The following is a 23821-nucleotide window of genomic DNA, read 5'->3' as shown; positions in this document are numbered from 1 at the left end:
TTTATATGAATTAAAAAAAAATCTTGAGTGTCACAGAATCTCTGAAAACACATTCTGTACTACTTCAGCAAGGATAAAGTATTTTTTAAAAACATATGCCTTCTTATTTAATATGGTACGTTATTATGCCTTATACTACTTGGTAGTAGTATAGTACTTATACTACATGCCTTCTTATTTAATATGGTACGTTATTATGCCTTATACTACTTGGTAAGATGTGTTTAAATTCCAAGCTAAACAAATTGTATTTCCAGAGCAAGCAAAACCACCACTATGAAGACTGTATTTTCAAGAAGGGTTAAACATCACCAAATTAGAATTATATTTTGTTCCTAGTGCATATAACTATTAACTATGATGAGACAGCATACTGTGAGAGATTTACAAGAATAAATCCAGAAACCATGAACTTAAACAATCCCTTTAATATAACAAACATATCAAACTTTCAAATATAAACTGGAACCAACTAACAAACTTGAAACAACTTTCTGAATACCAAAAAGGTCTTATGCAAAACAGTGCACATTTATTTGAGGTATCGTATCCATGAAAACAAAACAAAACAAACCAAACTATCGACATTTAAAAAGATTTTTACTTAGCAAGGCTAAAGAAGTTAGGTGGTACATAAGGAGTAAACCAATGTAAACAGTGTAAAAATAAAGACTGCTAATACCAGCCAACCCAAAACTGAAATATCCCAATATATTAAAGAAAAATAAACCAGAGGCATGCAAAATATTGTTTGGTAAAATACACTCAAATCCATGTGGCTAAAGTGAAAGTCATGAGCTAGTGAGGTGGATTTGCAATGTTTCTTTCTATATTTTCCTTATACTGATTGTCATTCAGTTTTCCACTGATAAAAAAGTTTTCAGCCCTCTTCAACCCACTGGGAACTGAATTTTTAAGATTCCAAACAGGTACTGCAAGGAGGTTTAAGTAATTGTTTTTATGATCTAGTGTGATATACAACCCCACTCAAATGCTACAAGCAATAGTGATGTTACCATTATGGGAGGAAAATGCTTGGTAAACAGGTTGCTCCAGGTGGAGTTGAAAGATTTTTGAGTTTCTCCTCACGAGAGCAGTGACAAACTCCATGGTAAATCCAGTAAGCCACTTAACATTTTATTTGCAACACAGAACATTTTGGCAACCGATATATTAGAGGAATCTCAATAGTGACCTGCAATGCATGTGCTTTTCAGAAAAATCAAGTTTTGTTTCAGGTATTCATCAGGAACATCAACAGCACAAGCGTTTTCTCATTCAAGCAACTGCATTGATGCCATCCGTCTTAGCTGCGCTTACAGGTCTTTCTTATCTTCTGCTTTATTTAAACGTTGCTGAAAAGAGACAGATTAAAAATAATTTCAGTTTGGCAAGATCAGAAACCACTGACTCCCGACACTGAATATTGCCCTTTTGCAGTCACACCTGATTTGTGCATCATACACCTTTCTAAGCTGCAGTCCCATCAACACACCCCACAGAACACCTGAGCTTCGGCTGCCAGCAGCCAAGGATGTGCAGCCTAGTTCTGCTCCCTTTGGTTTTACAGCTGAGCTGTACAAACTCAGCAGAAAACATTTTCTGCTATCAACTCATTTATCCCTGGGAGCTGCATCTACTGTGTGCTCAGTACCTTCTGTTCTTTCTACTCAGAGGTAAACAGAGATGGTAAGGATGTGTGTTTTAGCCCACAAGTCGGTTAGAAATGCAGCAGGACTACTATGGCTCATTACACAGGGAAGCACAACAAGGACAGGACATGCATGGTGGTCTTGAATTGAACACAGAGATCAGCTGAGCAATCTGTAGAAGTACAGGGTGAGGCTGGGAATGAGTAAGTGGTTTCCAGAATACAGGAAAAAATATTATAACCAGGTCAAGACTGCCCTTTTTTTTATTAATACAGGGCTGAATAACTCTTCTGGAAAAGCAGGTCACCATAATTTTAATAATAATTTATTTTCTCCCAAGACCACTACTTGTAAATAAGCCAACTTTAATTTTTACTGAATTTTGCTCAAGACAGATGTTAGGTATGGAGCATAGGAACACCTGTCAGACAACTTAAAAATACAAACTCCCAGTTCTATTTACATATACTTACTGTGTATCTTATGGGTATTATAGCCATGTACATAAGAAACTCAATCAAACAGCTAATTGAACTTTTGCTTAATGTGCTTTGGTTTTTAAAAATTATTTTTTACTTCAGTTTGAATTTTATAGTAGCCTGTTTTTGGCCTAGGCTGTTGTTGGGTTTTTTATCCTTGTGTATCAACAGTATTGCAACATTTATAATCCAGGATTGCAAAAGCATGTTTTAAGAGCAAACAAAATAAATTACTTTTATAAATCGTGTATATACTCCCCCCACCATACACCCCCACACACCCCTCCTATAGTTTTCTTACAGTATTTCAGTGATCATCACATGCAAAGCCATCTGAATCTTATTTTTCAAGTAACAGTAAAATTGAAGCTAATGATAACCTGAGCTTTGTCAACCAAAGTACAAAAAATAAAATGCTAATAACTTTGCAAAACAAAATTCTACTATTTTGAAGAAGTTTAAGGAATGCTGCCTGTTGTAACTTTATGCTATTCTAAAGATTTTGGTAAATTCTCTCTGAACAAACAGAATTTTGTGGTACAATTTCAAAACACAGTGCTTGTATGGCGATCCAGAGCCACCTACCTGAAGCTGTTCAAATTCTTTCATCAGATGTTCATATTCTCTTTTAAGGCCTTCAGACTGTTTTTTAACTGCAGCCACTTCAGTTTTTGCCTTATGGAAAGCTGTAAAATACCAGAATTGGTGTTATAATTATTACTTGTATTCCTGCAGTTCCTCAGAGCCCTAGATGTGCATCAGGGCTCCACTGCAGCAGACAGTCCTTCCTCTAAAATAGCTCAGAATTTAAAACACGGTATCACAGATGGACACAGGAACCTGAGAAGCTGAGGACAAGGAGCAGAAAGAGAATGGCCAATGTTCAGAAAGATCAGCACGAGGAACAGGAAGGGTAGGGGTGAGAGCAATAAACTCCTGAAACAGGGGACTAGTTAGTGATGATTACAGTGTTCTGTCACATTGCAGGAGACAGCTCTAGAAAAACAAAACTCAGCAACTCCAAAATCAAAATTGTCAGACCTCTTAAGAAGAGGAGAGAACTCAAACACTGGGCAAGATTTTCACACAGCAACTGAGACCATCTACAAAACATAGTAAGGAGGAAGATGATACATGATTATAGGAGCACAGACATCACCTTTTCACCCTGTTCTGAATTCTACCATGCATGAGTTAATTGATTAGCAGCATCAGTTTACAGATGAAAAGGCAGAAATGGTGGCGGGACAAGCAACTCCAAACAGGTTTTTAACATGAGAAAAAAAGTAATTATTACCCTACTCCATCTCAACACAAACTGAGAGCATGTCTATGCTGCAGTATCAAACAGCCTAGGACTCTATTGGGGCTGTTTTACAATTCAGGATAAAACAGTATAAAGTGCCATAAAGCCATTAGTCTATTATGTAAGCTCATTTAGACATTTTCATATTCCTCTGCTGTAAGTATTGCAGGGATCATTCTATATCTCTGATTCAGCACCACAGGCATAGTCTAAATCTTGATCTGTTCACGTGAAAACAAAGAAATGTTGCTAATGACCTAGGAAGGCCACCTCACACGGCCACTTAAAAACAACAAACGACCAAAAAAAAATTTACAAATAAAGAAAGAATATTAGCAAATCTCCTTGTTCCAAAAGTGTGAATCTATCCTTTGACTGTGAACTCCCTGAGAGAGACTTCTTTCCGAGAGATTTCCACTGCACTGAAGAATTGCAGCACCTCTAAAAGCCTCTTCTGAAAAGATGAGGAGCTAGATGTGTTTTTTTGTTAAGCACTGACTTACAAGCAGTCTAGTATGAACCAGACTTCTCTTTGGGTTCCAGTTCCTGAAACATCAGGAAATGAGATTCGGCCACTCTCCTACATGCAAGAAGGAGAACTCCCTCACCCAGAATTTCAGTTATTTTTAAATAATTAATTCAAATGTACAGATGAAAAATAATTCTCATTTTCAGAACTCTGCAAGTGGTTTTCCTGTAACAGAATTTTTACCTACCCTGAAATTCTGATTCACTAGAGTCAATAACACTTCTGTTTATTGATTCCAACAGGATTAAAACCTTGTAATTTCTTTTTAATTTCTCCTCTCTTTCATTTCCATACTTTTACACAGTTTTCCTTCATCCTTTAAGTCATTCTTGACAGCATCAATACCGATTTTCTGAAGGTTTTGGTATTTGGAGTAACTTTGATTTCCACACATGTGACAAGTCAAACCCCACTGCATTTACTCTCTCTCTGACCTCAGTACTGTTTAAAATGTTCAACAGTAAAATTCTGATACCAGTAAAATAAACTTGTGACAATCTGATAGACTTCTGAATTTCAGGTTGTAGACAAAAAAAATATATATGCTATTTCACTTCTCCAAGAATCTACTAATTAGAAAGATAAATCTTGCTTTTATTTGAACATTCTTGTACATGGTATAGTAAAAATTAATGAGCTCTCACTTCTGAAGAAGTTGTAACTCAATGTTATTGATCTAACACTATTTAGTTATTTATAAGTAGCAGCACAGTACTTTAGTTGCAACTAAATACTACTTTATCTTTAAAACATGAACAAAATATCTAGAAGTATCTACAAGTCAAGAAAGAGAACAAGCTAGGGCATTGTTTTAATGTTTTGACCAAAACAGATGTATGACAAAAATACCTTGCCTAACCCTAGGAGAAGAAAAAGCAAAGAACAGATTGTCCTTTCCACCTGTGTTGGCTATGGACAAAAATCCCAAAACATCAATAAAACACCAAATCCAGACTCATTTCTGTTGGGGCCACACTATTAAAAAGAGAATCCCATCTTTGACAACGTGAATTCCTCAGTGCACCAATTTTCCTGGATGCTTTGTGCAGCACCAGTGCCCCCACACCAGTGCCCAGCTCCTCTGCTGGGAGCACTGCAGTGCAGCCCAGTTCATCAGGTACCCTGTTTGCCACATGGATCCTATCATATGAACACAGAGCCAGCAGGAAACAGGAGATCCTTTGTGTGCACAATACACTCAGTTATTATTTCTGGCTTCCATCTGGCCTGTTACTTTGCCTCACAGGAGCACAACAGCTGGACTGGCAGCAAGCAAGCTCCCACAGCTGACCCCTCCCACCAAGTCAATGCATGAGCAGGCAGATAAAGATGCTGCTTCTACATTAATGCACCCCTTGAGAGGAATAATCAGTAGGTTCCAAACACAGAACCCAGCCTCAGTACTATAAGAGGTAGGCTATCCTTTTCCATTCCATCTCCTACTAAGAAAAATCAACAAACTATTCCTAGGGCAGTGTTTCAATGGAAGACATTTGTGGAAAACTTTACACTTATGTGTGACTGAAGGTCCATGAACTAATGTAACAGGTATGGTCTGGGAAAAGTAGAGAATATGTCCTTTCACAACATTCTCCGCATCCTGTTCCAGGAGAGACACTACTTCAGATTGCTCTGAATTCTAAGGGTGAGGAATAAAACTGCCCTGAGGAGCTACATTACCACAGCCTAGTAGCTGTAGCATTTCTATGCATTTCATTTCAACAACGATGGAGAACCTAACACTAAAACCCAACAGCAACAAAAACAACTAATAATTCTTTGGGCATTTCCAACCATTAGTCCTGGTCTGACTACATCACTTGACTTACAGTGCTTGCTACTAAGGAAACGATCTGGAACTTACATTAGCATTGCTAACAATACAAGCCTACAACCCAAATGATTTGGACTAGTTGAAGACTAAAAAAGAGCCCTCTCTTAAAAGAGTTTTCAAGTTAAAAAAGAGCTATTCACATTTAAGAATTTAAGCACTGACGGCACAAGAGATTTGCCAACAAATACACTGTAAGGCTGGGAACACAACTCCAGTCAAGTACCTCCATGCTAATTCTGAATTCTCTTCTTAAGATATAATGGTCAGAATTTAAAATGAGAAGGCAGGGCCAAAAAATTTACAAATTTGCTTCAAGTACCTTTTGCAACCTCAAACAAAATTTTGTTACAAAAGGGATGTTATAGCATTGTTGGATGGCATAAAAAGCCTTGTATAATAAACCCACGCTGGCTGTATGCAGCCATCTCTTCTAATCAACAAATGTCAGTATCAACTCTTGCTGCATGTGGCACTTCAATGGCTCCCACCCTTGGTTATCATCTCACAGTCTTGTAAAAAGTAAGGTTAGGTAAGACAGACCTTGTTCCTCAACTTCCCTCTGCCATTGGCCAAATAACAAGACTGTGGCCAATGCTCTAAATTTGTTTTTAAAAACTGGAGTGCATCAGAGAAGCTCAGTGTAGTTTTCATACATGGCACTAGCCTACCCAGCAACCAAGGTCAAATTGAACTCTCCCTTGAAACAGTGTTATGAAATGTATTCCCAATATCTGCATTTTTAACATGTTTTGAACATGTAGCGACCTTCACATTTAAGTGAGAGCTGTACATCTGTACAAGCATACTTTTTAGAATAGCCAACAGTCAGAAGTTATTCCAAAACCAGCCCTCCACGTGAATTGCTGCTCTCCTCCTGTCTCCTATGACACTATGCAACCATGAAACAAAGAACACTCATGTCAGTCTGTACACAAAACTAACCTCTTCAAATGATGCATCGAAGTTCCATTAGAATTTCCTCCTGCCCCACCATATATGACATAAGTATATAAACAGAGTATTTTCAGAAAAAGTTGAACTGAAGTTCAAAAGCACCTAAATGACTTTGATGAGCCAGTACTTATTTAATGAAGCCCTGTTCCTGCCCCAACACGAGGACCACTGTAAGGACAAAAGGCTTTATGAAATTTCTCTCGGGTCTAACCTCATGCCCAGTTGCAGGTAATTTGTTATGTTGGGGTTTTTTGAATAGTTTTCCAAACCATCTAAACGAAACAATATCATGGCATGTCTTCTTTCCTCAGAAAATTCCAATTGGTCCTAGGCCATACTGAGAACCTTTAATTGTCTGAGTCAATGTTTTGTTAGAAATATGTCTAATGTGTAGCAGGAGAAACATTCTCACATCTGTAGTGGGTATTGCTAAGTATGTACATTTATTTCTAGGTATCAGTGAGACATTTTCATAATATCTAAGTGTATCAATAAAATACCATCTCAGAAAGTTTCTAACCAGTCATGTTATTACATGTCTAGGTATGTTAAAAATGGATTTAGGCTCTCAAAGTGCTTGCCCCACTGCTGGGTGCCTATAAAGCCCTGACAACAATAAGTGGGTCTGCAACAGAGCTGTGAGGAACCAGCCTTCTCTGCTTCATTTCCAAAATAAAGCAAAAAAAGGCATCAAGTGTAAAAGAAAAGTCAAGCCTGGAAAGAAAGCAAATTTGGTCAAAAACCTTAAAATTAATTCCAACCTTTCCTCAGATGTTACTAACTTCACTGCTCAGTCTTGTATTTTGATTCTTCCTCCCCAGCTGTTCAGAGCATAGGAAAAAGGTCTTAACTTAGGATTTCACTGTTAAGTGAGGAAAAAAAAAACAGTCTGTGTTTTCTGTAAAAGGTAGAAAGCTGAAGAACTAGAGATGAGTCTCCTGAAAGTCTGCAATAATCTGTCTACACTATAATTTTAGTCAATTTCAAGAAGAGGAGACATACAGCATTTCCTCTTCCAGTTGTAAATATTGATTCAAAACCTTACAAGAAATTTGCATGACCTTTGAAGTCACAACACCAATCTGATACTAAAATGTTTTCTTAAATGTGAAGCAGGTTTACATTTAGGACTCCTCCTGGCTGCCACTATACTGACTTAACCCACCTTTCAACTTATAGCCTACTCTAAAATAATATATTACCATGCATCAGCAGCATAAGAAGTGTCCCAGACCAGAGCAATGGATATTTGAAACTGCATTTGGAAAAAAAAAAAAAGTTTTTCCTTTCAAGCAGCAAAAAACCACCCAAACACAACCCCCCAAACAACCAAGAACAAAATCCAAATTTATGTCTCTTACTAATACCATAGCTGAAAAACAAAGAATAAGAAAATCTCAAAAATCAAAACCAGTAAAGTTTTCATTTTTATACTAGTTTTCTCTTGTTTCACGATTAGGTGACACCTTTTACATTCTTCACTCTCCCTCCACAATTTCATGGATTGGACTTCACGGACACAAAGAAAAAGTTACTTTGGTCATGTGAGGTCAGTAGCATGAAACAAAATGCTCAGAAAAGGCAAAACAAACTTTCCAATCTCAGCCTTCATTTTGTGTAATGCATTGTTCACACTCAGTGAACATGACAGTCAACATTCACCTACCCAGCAGCAGGAATTTAAAAAGAAAACAGTAAATTCACGTCCTCTAACACTCTACAGAAAGCTGCATCTACAGAAGTGGTTGTTCTTATCACATACTTCAAGCTTTCTGGCTATCAATTTGCTCAAAATAACATATAAGACAACTTACAAGAAGGTAAGACAGACATACCTCAACACCACCTAGCTGCTCATGGTAATTCCCATACCACTCATGGGGTTATTGGCAATGAGGGGGGTGGCATTAGGAGAAGGGCTGTAAATATTTTCGTATTCACTCCTTAGAAAGACCCTCTCTCCCACTTTTGCCCTAACAAAAGATTCAAGCATGCCTTAATTTATACATCTCTTGGATGGACAACATCTCAAGGGGAGAATGAAGCTGAAGCAGCATGAGGTAAATCTATTTATTCCTTAGCTTTCTCTAGCATTCCTGACTGAAAAGCTTACATTATATTAGTGTTACATACCACCAGTTAGTTTAAATAGAACATAAGCATTTAAATTTTCCATTGATCCTGTCACTTCAAAGGCACTTTCCCCTCCTCGTTCTTCAAGAAAACAGCAGGAGAGGGAAAACCCACCATCAAACATGCTTGAGAATGTGAACTAATGAGACTCTCTATTTAAAGATTCTTGTTGCTTCAAGCCCAGTTGAAAACAGCTGGTTTACATTTTTTATTTGAATTCCCAGTGGCCAACGAGAAAGGATTCATGAAACATTTCTGAAAAATTTATTCTTGCAGCATTGTAGCAGTCCCAGGCAGTATGAAAGTGGGGTTATGTTTTGATGATAACATACTGTCTCGTACCAAGAAAATTTGTATTTTTGTTACAGTCTGAACATCTGATTAGTGTTTACAAGATCGCAGGCTGTGTTATCTAAAAAACACTGATTTCAGATCAGCAGGTGTTCACAGGCATCACACACCTTGAGAGATCCCAGTAAGACAGAACCAAACAGGTAAAATCTGCTTCTATCTCAATTTGGGCTGCCTATAAAGCAGTTTTGACAACCTAAACCTTAAACACGGAAGCTGCTAACAAAAGTATTATGTTACAAATTGTAAGGTATGTTTCCTTGCAAACAAAAAAAATATTAAAAAACTAACATCTTAACACCTCAGCTGCAGAACATATATACATTTAAAATACTAGTCAAGGACTTTTCTGCTGTCTGACAGAAACCCTGTGGTAGTAAAAAACCTCAATTACAATACATCCCCCATTTTATACAGGGAGAGTGGCTGCTATGTATGACATGAAAAATCAAACTGATGCCTACAAGCAACCTGCAAATTATTCCATATCCTCGTCAAGTCATTGATGAAGACAAGTCAACACCACTTAAATATATCAGTCCAACATGTTAATAATTGCAACTTAACTAAGGTGTTCCAATTACACCTTACATACTTTCATAATGAACACATTTAGTAAAATATTGAGATGGCAATGGCATATTTTATCAGTTCATAGTCAAATGTAAAGAAACCCCATGCCAAGTGTTCTGGAAACAGATGAAGTGAGTTCATGCTATACCTAGAATACTTTTTGAAATTTAGTGTTGAAACAACCTTTTTCTTCTTTGCAAAGAAATCCTAACTAATACTCACCATTTGATGTCTTCTGTAGCTCTGCTTTCAAATGTTCAACTTCCTCCTTCAACTTTTCCTCAGTTGCATCTGTTGACTCTTTCTTTTTACCATCTCCTTTTCCACTCAAGGCCTATTGAAAATCACAGTTGCTACAATTAATTTTTTTTTCATTAGTCTGATATTAACATAAAATATCCAGGGAATGTCAGCCCTGATCTTGCAAAGCATTAGGTTTTATCAAATGTAAACCTGACACAGGCAGATACTAATTCTAGACAAAAATCCTCCCAAACGAAATAAAGAAAGGAAATAAACAAGCTCTGTGTTTTAGGTAATGGCATACTTGTAATACAAAGGTGTTATCTCATGTGTAAGAGTACTTTTATGTCTGCATCAAGTGTACAACTTTCATTTAGATTATAAAATGGATTTTTCAGAAGATACACTGGGACTGTCAGTGACACAACGCTGCCATATTTATGTGCAACTGGTTCTAATTCTCTCCTTGTACGTTTGCAGCTACTTCAATTTTCAGAATATTTCCAATATCCAGATTCGATTTCAGTGAAATTCAGGGCAAAAGTCAGGAAAGGATCCAGGAAGAGCCCTGTAAACACTTGACAGAAGACCAATATAGTCCCTGTACTCCAAAAATGTTGGCACTACTATATTTATGCACCCTGTTAAGGTGCAAGATTATATCCCATAACAAGATTCTTTTCTCATAAAGCTTCTACTATCTAACCACACATCATCTCTGCAAGAGCAAAAAAACGAGGTAAATTCTTAATGGGAAAAAGAAAAGTAAAACAACTGAGACAACCAGCTATTAGGTGAACTAGAAATATCAGACCTTACCAGGCACAGGCAGAAGCAAAGGGGAAAGATTATTTCAGGAAGAAGAAAAAGAACTGTTTATAAAGACTGGTAAACAATCCAAGGAAAAGAGCTGAAAAAAAATTTCCAGAAGCTATTTAATCAAAGTGCTGAGATGACATTTAACTGCTGGTAAAAAAAACAAACCCAAAAACATAGCCAATTGTCTTCTTTGCTTTGTGCTCACCTCTTTCTATTAGTATGCAAATAGCTATTTCTGTAAACTTTTATCTTAAGTCCTGTGCTCCAAGGAACCTCTGGACAGGTGACAGTGCAGACCCTGCACACCAGAGTAAACTCACAGTATTTATACTTGCAGCCAGTGCCTTATGCACAATTGCTCTCACTTCTCTCCAATGGTGGAACGAACCACACTTGTAAATAAACACAAATGCAGGGGCCAAGCCACAAAAAAGCCTAAACCATAGGATGTCTATAAAGTTAAAGTATTCCAGCCCTGAACATTTCCCATGCCCATCACAATGGAGATCCAGCCACAGCATGTACCTGTGGCTACCTGTGCTTTTGCAAACTATGCAATCAAACACACAAATAAAAACAGATAGGACTACAGTTTCCAATTTCTGGCTATCATTTACAAGTGGCTAAGAGAATGTGTTGCTAAGAGAATGTGAAAGCAGAACAAAAAAGAGGACTTTTGGCAAAATCTCAACAGGACAGAGAAGAAAAAAACGTACCCGTAAGCAGTAAAAAGACAAATTCCATGGCCGAGGGAAGAATTTGGATCACTTTGACAAAATACCAAATCCCAAAATTCTGGAATCATTTTATACTTGGAAACACCTAGCACAGACTAGTGATCCTTGTTTTACAACACCTTTCAACTGGATTTTTTGTATCCCTTCTAGTACTTTCTGTCCAGAGTCTTCATAGGAAGATTTATTACAAAATTGACAGTGCCAGTAACCATAGACACTGCTTTAGACAAACTGGAAGGAAACCTGTACACACCCACAGGGAATTTAGTTTTGATGATGTGCTGGACTCTAAAAGCCTTCCTCTGCCTAGATGTCTGAACTCAGCTTAGGGTTCAGTCTCGGCAAACTGTTACAAGAAAAGATTTCATACATTTATCTTAATTATATCTTTGATGTCTTTTCTTCCTGAATAGTTAAGTATTGAACCACAGCCCAATCACTCCTCGCATAAAAATAACATCTCTCCAGTCTGTTGGTGGTTTTTTAAGTAAGAAATTTTTGGTAGTATTCTCATGAGTACTACAACAGTGTCCTACTAAGAAAGGAAAGTATTCTGAAATTGGCTGACCTACCATAAAAAGATAGAATACAAAATACATCAAATACAAAAGATTAATTTAAAAAGTTAGAAAAATACATTCAGGACTGGAGAAAATCCTACTAAGAAGAAACAGTCAGCATGAAAACAGTTATATAGTGGGCTTTTTCATTCCAGACTGCTACAGCCTTGACCTAAACAGGCAATTGCTTATGACAAAAGAAATAAAATTAGTGTCTTCTTCTACTTTGTTATGACTAAATTCAGAAAGATATTACTATAATCTATCACTACTTTGATGAAACTTGTACTGGAAAGACAGAACTTCATATATTTGGTTTACTTCAGTTTCCTGTGTTAATAAGATGCTACTACAATTTGTCTTCAGTATTCTAAATTACATATTGTAAAAATATTTATTCTTTTTTTAAACAGAACGAATAAAATTAACAAGCATTCATTAGCAAACCATCCTCAGAGTACATTTTACTAACTCCTTGCTGTATAAGAAAGTCACTGAAGAAGCTCAAAGATACCTCCTGCAGCCTTTCGTTCTCGGCCATGTATTTTTTGGCTGCTTCAGTAGCATCATTTACTTGGGTTTCCAGAGCTGCATGAGATGCCATCTCTTTTGCCAACTGAGTGAGAAGGGTAACAGTACGTCTCAACACACTGGTGAAGAAAAACAGTGAACAGAACTGTAATTTACAGCATAAATAATAAAAACACCCAAATCATAAGTGAAAACCAAAACCACAAAAATCAAACCAAACAAAAAATCCAACAAACCAAAACAAGCCCTTTTCTCTCTCAGAAGTAGATGTAAAAATAAAACCAGAAGAGGGAAACATCCAGGCTCATGATGACAAAAAACAGCAACAAGAGAGACAGAAAATATTTTCGTCCATTGACATTCTGATTTTTACTTGATACAGAACTTCCCTCCTCCTAAATATCCACAGCCATTAAGGGGTCAGAGACCTGATTGCTTAAAGACTGTTTAAATACTGTTACATGACCCAGTATTTTTAACAGGATTGATCTCCAAACACAAGACCCAAACAACAAGTTATGGTAATGAGTATAGAGAAGAAAAAAAAAAAAGAAATCACACAACTTCATAAACAGCCTTGCAAGAATAAAATTAGCAGTATAAGCATAATAATCTTCCAAGTACTGTCAATACAGTTAAATCAGAACATGTATGGATGTCAGCAGATATGGCACCTCAATTCTAACCTTTGCAAATACCTCACTTGATTCTTCCCATCACTACTTTCATTATTCATCCTGAAGTCTTTCAAATGTTGCTGAATCAAGACACACAACACAGAATAAAATTAATGCCTCTAATGTAACTATGCAGCTGCTCTTCAAAGAAATTTGAAAATCTAAGTAATTGGCTTCTGCATAACTGAAAGAGTATTAACAGATCTTTTTCTCTCTCCACCTCTTGCTTCTTCATTGAAAGCTCCTTTTCTTACTTTTTGGGGTTTAATAAAAAGCTAAGGTACCCACGTCACTACTTTTCCACAGGTTAGCAAATTCACTATTGCTTATTAACTTACAAATGCAGGAGTCATTAAAACATCATAACTAAAAGAGAAATCACACAATCATGTAGGTTGAAAGAGGCTTCCATCTCATGAAAAGCATGACAAGTTAAGCAGATTGCTCCGAGGCTTGTCCAGTTGAGCTCCTACCATCTTCAGAGATGGGAGATTCCACCATCCTTCAGGGTCCTTGCTCCAGTGCCTAACTGCTCTTAACAGCAGCAGCGCATTTCCACCACAAGTCAGAACATCTCGGGTTCCTGTGTTACCTCTTGTCATTCCTTTTTGCATCCACTGAGATGAACTGCATCCATCTTTCTTACTACTAGACAGACACAGAAACCAATAGGATTTTCCCTTCAAAGTCTCTTTTGGCTGAAAACAAAGCTCCTTCATCATCTCCTCATCGGTCACATATTTCAGCCTCCAACTTTCTCTGTATCTCACTGTAGGACTCCAGTGTTTTGGGGAATTAAGACTGGACACAATCCTGCAGCTGCAGCACCCCATGTGCCATACAGAGCAGAATAACCACTTTCCTTGACCTGCTAACTACAACATACTTGCTATCACAACTCAATACATGATTGGCTCTCTACCAGGATCCCCAGTTTTTTTCCTGCAAAACTGCCTCCTACCCACCCACGCAGCCAGTCCCCAGCTCGGATGCTGTATATGATTATCCAATAAAATGTCAGACTTTGCATTTGTCCTTGTTGAGCTTCATGAGATTTCTGTCAGCACATTTCTTCAACCTTTCTGGCTCCCTCTGAAAAGCAGCACTGCTCTCCAAGGTGTCAACCACTCTGAGATGGAACACAGAGCACACTCAGTCCTATCATCCATGTTGTTAATAAAGCATTAAACAATATTGAGCCCAGTACCCACCCCTGAGAAGCACCAGCTGAAATTCACATTGTTATTATCCTCTGAGCCCAAAGGTCCAAGGAACTTCCCACCTGCTTTTTTATCCATTTCTCCAGCCTGTGTCCCTCCACAGTTGGGATACCAGGATACTAAAAGACACTATGTCAAAGGCCTTGCAAAAAGGATATTCTGCTCTTTATCCACACAGCCACTCATCATCTCACTGCAGAAGGCAACAAGAATGTTCAGGCATCATCTTCCCTAAGTAAATCTGTGATGACTGCTCCAAGTCATCATGTCCTTCATGTCCCTGAAGATGTGTTTGAGTAAGATTTGCTTCATAACCTTTCCAGGGAGGCCAGTCTCTAGTTTCTTACATCCTGTTTTCTGTCCTTGAAGACAGGCGCAATGTTTGCCTTTCTGCAGTCACCAGGATTCTCCCAGAACTGTGACCTTTCAAAATGAGCCTTGCAATGACATTGGCCAACTCCCTCTGCCATGCCAGGATGTCATAGACTTTCATATGCTCTATTGGCCTATGTACTCCCTAGCTGCATCTTCCACTACTGGGATGATGTGACATAGCCTGCTGACTCTCCTAGAAGGCACCAGTGGACTCATGTTTTCTTGAGATTTTCTTTCGTTTTTAGCCCTTTTTATCCTCCTCATGGGCTAAGAGAGGACTAGGTCAGACTAGCAGATGGGTGTCTTTGTCCCACCCAGTGGACAGTCTCCAGGGCCTATGACCGTCCTCTTTTCTGCACAGTTTGCAGGTGAGGGGCTCCTTTGGCCCCAATACCTCCTCTGACAGGTAATTTTCCTCACCTGTACCCAATGCTCTGCAATCACTGAACCCCACAATTACTGTTGTCTTGCCAGAAGTGACAAGCTCCTAGCCTCCTCCATTTTATTAATCTCCATGTACCATTCTTGTGGAATTCTCCTATTGGCTGATGTGCTAAAATGAACCAAAACAGACTCAAACAATGAACTAGGGGCATCCAACTACCCATTCACACTAGATGGGGTCTCACATTGTTTGGGTGATGGTCTAGCAGTACAGGGTAAGGCAAACCCAAGGAACACTTTCCCCTTGCTTCTCTGACAGACATTATGTCTGCTTCATGGACAAGCAAAACAGCTCCACTAAGAAAGTCCTTTCATCTAGTGACTACTGGAGGAGTGCTTATTTCTCCTAAATCTTGGTGAAAGGCCAGCAGCTCAAAAAAATCTCAAGTAAACCTCTTCAAGAGCAGAGCTTTTATACAAAATAATCTACTGGGGTCACTTGACAAATTTTCTTCTTTGGAAGCTGAATACAAGTAGGATCCTGAGAGATCAGCTTCCAATTCTTTTGTAGGACACAATCTAGCTATTCCTCTTGGAGCAGAGATTAAAAACATATTTGTGCATAGCCATACAGAGCAGAATAACCACTTTCCTTGACCTGCTAACTACAACATTTGTGCATGTTTACTTAACCTTTTTGTAGGAAGACAAAGAACTTGATGTATTCCTATCACTATTGAGCAAGGCTACAGACACATTGTTTTTTTCAAAACTTTTCTTCTCAAGCTTTTTGTTCATTTTTCCTTGCTACTTTTTATGCTCAATGGTCTGCTAAAATGACCACACATTCCTCAAAGGGGAAGAAGTTTGTCATAAGTCTGTGATTTTCTTGTTCTGTGTTCCTCTTGAGTATTGAGGCAATGTCAAGCAGCTCACTGATGGAACTCCTAAGAGCACCAACACTCATTGTCCAGCCACCAGGAAAATGTACAAATGGAAATCATCAGACCAACGTGTCTGTTTTGGTTTGTTCACATTATCCATGTCCAGTGACTTAATGTGCTCCCAGCCCAACTGATAAGATCTGCAGGTTGTTGTGCCTACTGATTCACAGGTAGTCTTGGTTGCTACAGGTGGGCAGTACAAAACTGCCCTTTCCTTTACCCTGGTTTAGTAGCTGAACTTAAACATCCTGAAAGAGATACCAGACTTAAGATCATAACACCATAATAGGCAAGTTGCCACAAAGTGCTTGACCTGAAATACAACAGAAACTTTCCTTGAAAGCTGGGATATTATCTTACAGTTCTTAACTTCAAGCTTGAGCTGAAGTGGCTCAGGTCAGGCTCAAGCTTTGCTTCTTAACACAGCAGGGTGCAATGACACCAGCTTGCCAGATAATAATATTATTTAACAGTACTTTAGTTTTTGAGCAGTTTTTTATTCCAGTTTTCCTTATGGAAAACAAAGGGTGTAAGTTTAAGGAAGGTAATGAGTGAGTATTCCCCAAAGAAACTTTGCAAAATACACGTTTTCTCCAGCACTCAAAATGTTTCTTTCCATGTGTTGCTCACATATCCTTCCAATCTTCAAACAGTTGTAAGGTATTATTTTCCCTGATCTTACTTGCCCTGTAGCCAACCTGGTCACAATTCTTTAATCTCCTGAAATTGTCTTCTGACCTTTACTTTAAAATTACTTTGTGCAATAGTTCCTGTACTAAACACACTATGTAAACATTTGAAAAATGTTATACTTACAGCCAAAGAAATAAGGAAAAACCTGAGAGATACAGGTTTCTTTGCGACCGAAAGAGCTTCATCTGAATATGATCAAAGGCACTGCTGTTGACATTTGCAGCCTTTTCATTCACATGAACAGAGGAGTACTTCCTGACTTCTCTAATAGCATCTGCAAAAAGAAACAGTCTGTTCTTACTCACATCTGTGGGTGTGTAGGCATGCTAAACCAGACTTTAGTACTAGAAATATGTACTTCCATTTTCTGCTCAGCAAACAGTAATAGACAAATAGTGACATCAGTTATGTTATCCATACATTTTAAAGATTGGTCTTGATAAATCATTAATTGCTCTAGCACATTCCCAGAAATACAACAAACCATTGCCCAAAATGTGCCTGAACAGGTATTTCAAACACTTGTACCCAGCAACGAGGGATCTGGCGAAACAACTCACCCTACAGATGTTACCAAAGTCCCTATGGTGTCAAAATGTCACTGCTGACAGCTGAGCTAAAATTCCCCAGTGGACAAACAGTGAGAAAAGAGAAAGAAAAGTGAAAAGAAGCAGTATTTTCTCAAGTATTTGTTTTACACAAAGTTTTTTAAAGGTATGCATGTGTTTTAGTAATGACAGAAGGGTCATTTAAACTTCAATGATAGAGGGAAAAAACTATTTAACATCCATTAAAATAGGAAGACTGTAGCAACACAGCAGTAGTAACATCAGTAGTAACTACTAACTGTAAAAAGATCATAGAAAGAATGGAGAAAGAAAGCTACAACTCAGCTTTCTTTCATCTATCTTTCAGCTTCCTTTCATCCATCACATACTTCTGATAGTTCTGCAAAAGGGCCAGTGCACTGCAAACACCTTTCAAAGGACAAAATAATTAATTAGGACAAAATAATTAATTACATTCACATAAACTTCAAACCTAACCCAGTTAAGAGTTGCTATCTTTAAACATAAGGCCATCAGACACTCCTATAACCAATACAGCACCTTAAATCTCCTGCACATCAATAAATACACACATTTCATGACATGTTCTTGCAGAATATTTTGGCCAGATGTTATTAAACTGCTGCTGCATTTGTCAAAGCAGGTAAAATCAATTCCAAAGAAAAGCAGAAGTGACTATCATCACTCATGACTGTCTCTCTCATATGTCTGAGTTATTTGGATGTTAAAAAAAAACCCTGAAGCTTCAAACAATGCATCAAAGACTAGGAGCAAACAAATGCATGTCCCTGTGCTACAGGAAGAGTCTAGGCCTGCAGTAACCTGTCACTTCATGCTATGGGGCAGGTATCTCATCACTGCTTCCCTTTAGCACTGTTCTATCTTGCCACAAAATCAATGACCATCACCAAGTCAAAAGCAAACTTTGGTCAAAGTTTTAAACAGCAAACAGAGTAAACAAAACACATTAGTTCTCAATCTTAAGCTATTCACTGAAGACCTACTTTTAAGAATAATATTAATCATAATCTTAAAAAAAATTAATATAACAGTCTATTTTCATTTCTGGTACTTTAAGTATTAAGAATATAGTCCTATAGCCTAGTCTGACACAGTTATATATGTAAGTGCATCTGCATGTTTCCCTCAGCAGAAAATAAAACCATGCTTTTTTTTTTTCTATTTCAAGTAGCCTGGAATTAAGTAACATGTACATTCTAAGGCACTGGAAACACTTATCCATGGAGAACTACTTAATATCCCTGAAATACAGAAGAACTGCTTTCATCACTGAAATACAAGAGGTGCCTACTACAAACAGTCAGGACAGATATTAAATTAAATCAGTCAGGCATATGGTAACCATTAAAGCCTTACTCTTACTTCACAGACCTTAGGACCTACCCATAACAAATGAAGCCAGCAGCTGTTTTGTATCTGTGCTGAGCAAAAGTATTTAAACAGCCCAGTGCTTTAATATATTCTGGTCTTCTACTTCAACAGCATCCAAAAGAAAGAGTGCCATCTGCTGCATGAGGTACAGCTCAGCCAAATTCTGGTGTCAAATAAGTTCATTTACCTGTGTGAGACAGTCTAGGCTGCTACTTGGTTTCCCTAAGCTCCATTTTTCCTTCTCATTCACTCAGTATAATACAATTGCATTTGGATTCCCAATGTGGATGCAGCATTAGCCCTCTCCTCTTTCATTCCATTGTATAATTTTTCAATAAATTAGCTGACTTACACTATGCTTGAATCCTTTCCATTAGTTTATTGATATGAACTCAATGTACCAGGTTTCTTTTACCCATTTGTTAAGAAATTATCTAACACTTACCAAGAAACAAGACGATCAACAAAACTATTATTGTAAGGAACATCTTGTTCCAAAATACTGCCATTTTGCTCCACAGAGGAAACATAAAAATCTTCTGCCATCTGTAAAATAGAACTGTGTTATTCAAAAATAATTAAGCACTAAAAGAAGAGCATTACAACCCCACAGAAGAGAGTCTTGTTATTGATAAGAGACTTGTATAAGGTCTCTAAACAGCTGCTTTAATTCCAATATAATTTAGGTATATGTTAACTTTTCCAGTAATCTAACTTCTCTTTTTTTTGTTGTTAATAGTTGCAAATTTTTTGCACGATAACAGGTACTCTGCAGATGTGTTTTATTTTAGCTTGTATTTTGGCTAGCTACGTTGTATTCAGTCCTGACTGTAACAAGGGATAAGGTAAAGACTGTAAAACCCATTCCATTATTTCTATTTTTATCCACTAATACCTCTATTAACTCTGCAGCACGAGGATTGTTATTACATTCCAACTTGTAATGACAACAAAAAAGACAAGTCTTGTGTTCATATTTTGTTAAGAGTTCAAACCTCTTTCCCAAGCATAAATTTGCTGGCTACAGAAGTGACTTCTGGTGAGGCCAATGGTGGTGAGACTTGGTTTTTTTTTTTTGAAAAATTAGTTGTTTATTTGATATTGCTGCAGGAAGGGCTGTAGCAGAAGTCACACTTGCAACACTAACAAAAAGCATCTGATGAGCTCAAATGAACTGAAACCAGTGATAAGAGAGCACCTCCTTATCCTTTGCTGCAGGTTAGAATCAGTGCTTCTGCACGAATGAAATAATTCCCAGTCATGCCACAGGGATGTAACACAGACACACCACCCACCATCTGATTATATGAGGTAAAATTTCCTGCTTTTGTTAAGACTATTTACACTATATCAGAAACTGTTAAAATTTGCCCTCTAACAGTGGTTTCCAACCTACCATTAATTTAAATGAAACTGTAGCATCATCTCCTATAGCTCTTGCCTGCTCTCCACCAGAAAGAATTAAAATGTTTTTGCATTGTGCATGCAAAAACATCATTTAAGTCTCCTAGCATAATCTGAATTCTTTATAGCAGACAGCCACAGTCTGTATCAAATGAAAAGCTTACTTCAAGCTACAACTCAAACAAAGCCAATTCACTAACTCTTTAAATATGTCATTTTCCAAGATATGATATTGACCTTCATTTAAGAAGTGATTCTTTGAGGTATGACCTCAGATAAACTACACTGCCAATTTATAATCAGGCTAAAAATATGTATATCTTTACTAGAAAATCTTCCTGTGTTTTATTTTCCTCAACAAGAATTGACATTCACATTTACTAACACTCCTCTTCCTTTGGATGACAAAAATCATATAAATATAAAACTTCCATACTATAATACTAGCCAGCATTTTAGATGAACTACACCTTGTAGAACAGATCTGATCTGTCTCTGTGTATTTGCATTTTTGTACTGTCAATTTACTCGTTCCCCAGGAACTTATAAACTTGTTAGCAAACTTGGAAAAAAAAAATGTGCATACACAACAGAGATAAGGAATCCATTTGAAGACTGACAACTGAGTAAATGAAAACTTCCAAGAACAGCAGTTTCCCACCTGTCAGTAACCACGCATGCCTTACTGCTGACAGAACCAGCTTCCAGGGCACCAAGATGTGTCAGGCAGGGCTGCTGCCCCCTGGTACTGTCACAACAGCTAAATCTAAGTTTTAACCCCACAAGATTCCTGCAAGTTTTGTTAAGAAGTTAACTGCATATACCACATAAGGGATAACGTGATTTCACTCTTTCAGAAACCACTCTTCAGAGGGATAACTGAATGCTCCAAAGCATACAAATTTATCCTTTCCATATAATTAAAAGCACTGTGCTTAATGATGGAATAAATTTTAGTAAAGCTGCACATTATGAATTTGCTTTTCAGCCACAAACACTGCACTCTGCATCATAAGTGAAACATATTTCAATACTGCCAAAGTATTCTGCTTATGACATCAGTCTGCAGAAATTCTTGCAACTAGTTTCCTCACATAATCCATTAATAATCTGATGATTATGACTCCCATAATACTTCTCTCCTCTTACATGGTTGCACTTTTGCTTAGAAAACAATAAGAAATACAACAACTCAATAGTCTATGTTGAAATGCTGAACTCCTTGCAAGCCAACTTGTAAAAACCCAGAAGCTGAATTAGATTTCAGAACAGTTTCAATTTCTCAAGCTGAGGAAACATGCCTAATCATTCATACCAGCTGGGGAGGAGCCACTCATTTCAAGACTCCTCCATAGGTTTAAGTAGTTAAATCCAGACTTTCCACAACAACTCTTGTTCCTTCAGGGGACAGTAAAAGCTACATCATTCCAAATGCATCTAAAGATGCAGGAAACAAACATGCAACAATTTTTACAGAGCATTGGTGAGACAGCTTTAAAGTTTCATTCTGCTTGTTATTTTGGGGGAGTTGTGGGTTCTTCTTTTAGGACTTCTTCTTTTGTGGGTTTGGTTCTTCTTTTAAGTCTTTCTGATATTCTGAAAAGAAATCGAAAGTGTGCTTCTCTGCCTCCTGCAGAGAATCTAGCTTTATTTCCTGTAGGAAAATAATATTACCAAATTTGAAGAGTGACTTACAGGAAACAAGATAATGCTGTAAGTCAGGCCTCTGCAAACAGTAAAGGTAATAAATTAATGTTGTTTCTTTCCCTTACTGTGTGCATTTATTTTACAAGAATTTATTATTTTCTTAATATTTGTGTTGTGTTCCAGAAGTAGTACTATTTTCTTAATCTATGTATGAGTTTTTATAAAGTTTTACAGAGGCCTTTATTCCAGTAGTCCTGAACCTTCTGCTTCAAACTCAACTCCAGTTTTTTTGAACAAGCGATCACAAATTTCTCGCAGCCGTTACAGTACCTGACGTCTTATCTGTTCAACACCCACAATGCCTAGTGTACTCCAAAACACAAAGCTGCACCTCACAAATCTGACAAACTGCTGCAAAACCCGCACTGTCCCGTCATTAATTACTGCCCGGTGCCTTTCCCTGCGCTGCCCACTCCACAGCTCGGGGAGAAGCCGTCCCACCTGCTGAAGCAAAGCAGGCGCTCCTCCGCACGCCCCGACCGCTGCTCTCGGATGAATCAGCACTGCCTAGAAAACGTAAAGCTCCTTAAAGAGGCTTGCGATTCTTGCAGCTCCTGATACTCGAGTCCCAAACAGCATTCCTTCCGCTTTGTTTACTAGTTTAGGATGCAGCAAAGCTCCGTGTTTATGAAAACAGAGGCGTAAAATAAACCCAGACTTGTGAGAAGAGCAAGCTGTGTTGCTCAGCGCACCTAAGTCTTCCTACCTCAGGGGAGAAATGAACGGCAGGCAGAGCACGAGAATTACTCCGATTTCGCCGTACAGGAAGGCAGCCACTGCCGTCCACTGGAAAGTCATCGTCCCGGCGGCCTGCGGAGGAACGGGCGGCTCAGGCGGGCGGCTCTGACTTCCCCTCCCGAACGACAGCGGGGACAGCGGGATGGGGACCGGGACAGCCCGCGGCCTGGCGGGCACAGCCTCCAGCAGAGCCCCCGGGAGGCGGCCGCGGGCCCGCGGGTTCCTCCCGCCGCCTCCCGCCCCCCAGCGCGGCCGCGGAGCCCCGGGGCCGCCTCATTCCCGCTCCCTCCCTCCCGCTCGGCCGGCCTGCCTGCCTTCCAACCTCGTCAGCGCCGGCACCCGGCGCAGCTGATGGCGGCCAAAGGGCGGGAGCGGGGCCTCGCCGGCCGCGGCTGCGGAAGCGCGGGCCGGTCGCTCTGCCGGCACAGGGCGGGGCGGGCGGGGAACCGGGTGTCTGTACGGACACGGGGCCGCCTCCGCCCTGCCCGGGGGATGTGGGCCGGGACGGGGCTGAGTGACACGGCGGGGGCGGCGCGGAGCTGCCGCCGGCCCGGCCGGGGAAAGGTGCGGGCGGCGGGGGATGCGGAGTCCAGCCCGGGCCTCCCCCACCGCAGAGGCCGCGCTCGGCCCGGCCCGGCCCGGGCACACGTGCGGTGCCGCCTGCGGAGCGGGGGGCCGAGAACGACGGCGGGCGCGGAGCTGCCGAGGGGCCGCACCTCATACGTGATCATTTCACCGCTCCATGACTCAGGCTTAATCGACTGGGGACTTCAACTCTGCTCTCCAACATTATCATGAGTTTCTGAAGTTCAGGTAAAATAGTGCGTGTGTCCATCCATGCCCTCCTCCATGTGTTACACGACATGGATGTATTAAGACCCAGTAAATCGTTTCCTCAAGGAATACAGGTCCAGCATTCATACAGAGAGCACAAATAACCCAACAACAGTCTCAAACACGGTCAAACAGGCCTGTTTAGGCCTCATGAATAAAAGAGTATTCCTTCAGAAAACCCTG

General features: G+C 39.1%; 1 protein-coding gene across 1 annotated transcript; it reads right to left on the bottom strand.

The window, feature by feature from the left end:
• Positions 1-408: 408 nt before the first annotated feature.
• BCAP29 (B cell receptor associated protein 29) lies at positions 409-23512 on the bottom strand. The gene is made up of 8 exons (XM_039700500.1): positions 23127-23512; positions 22773-22876; positions 19401-19501; positions 17118-17268; positions 12685-12820; positions 10034-10145; positions 2717-2817; positions 409-1355 (listed from the first exon to the last, which is right to left on the bottom strand). The coding sequence occupies exons 2-8, from the start codon at positions 22862-22864 to the stop codon at positions 1317-1319; spliced, it is 732 nt and encodes a 243-aa protein (XP_039556434.1). The 5' UTR covers positions 22865-22876; positions 23127-23512; the 3' UTR covers positions 409-1316.
• Between the last annotated feature and the right edge of the window lie 309 nt (positions 23513-23821).

The sequence above is a fragment of the Passer montanus genome, unplaced genomic scaffold (genome assembly GCF_014805655.1).
Source record: "Passer montanus isolate IOZ18808 unplaced genomic scaffold, ASM1480565v1 scaffold141, whole genome shotgun sequence".
NCBI lineage: Eukaryota > Metazoa > Chordata > Aves > Passeriformes > Passeridae > Passer > Passer montanus.
The sequence above is the reverse complement of the archived record's forward strand: the minus strand, read 5'-3'. Positions and strand labels throughout refer to the sequence as shown.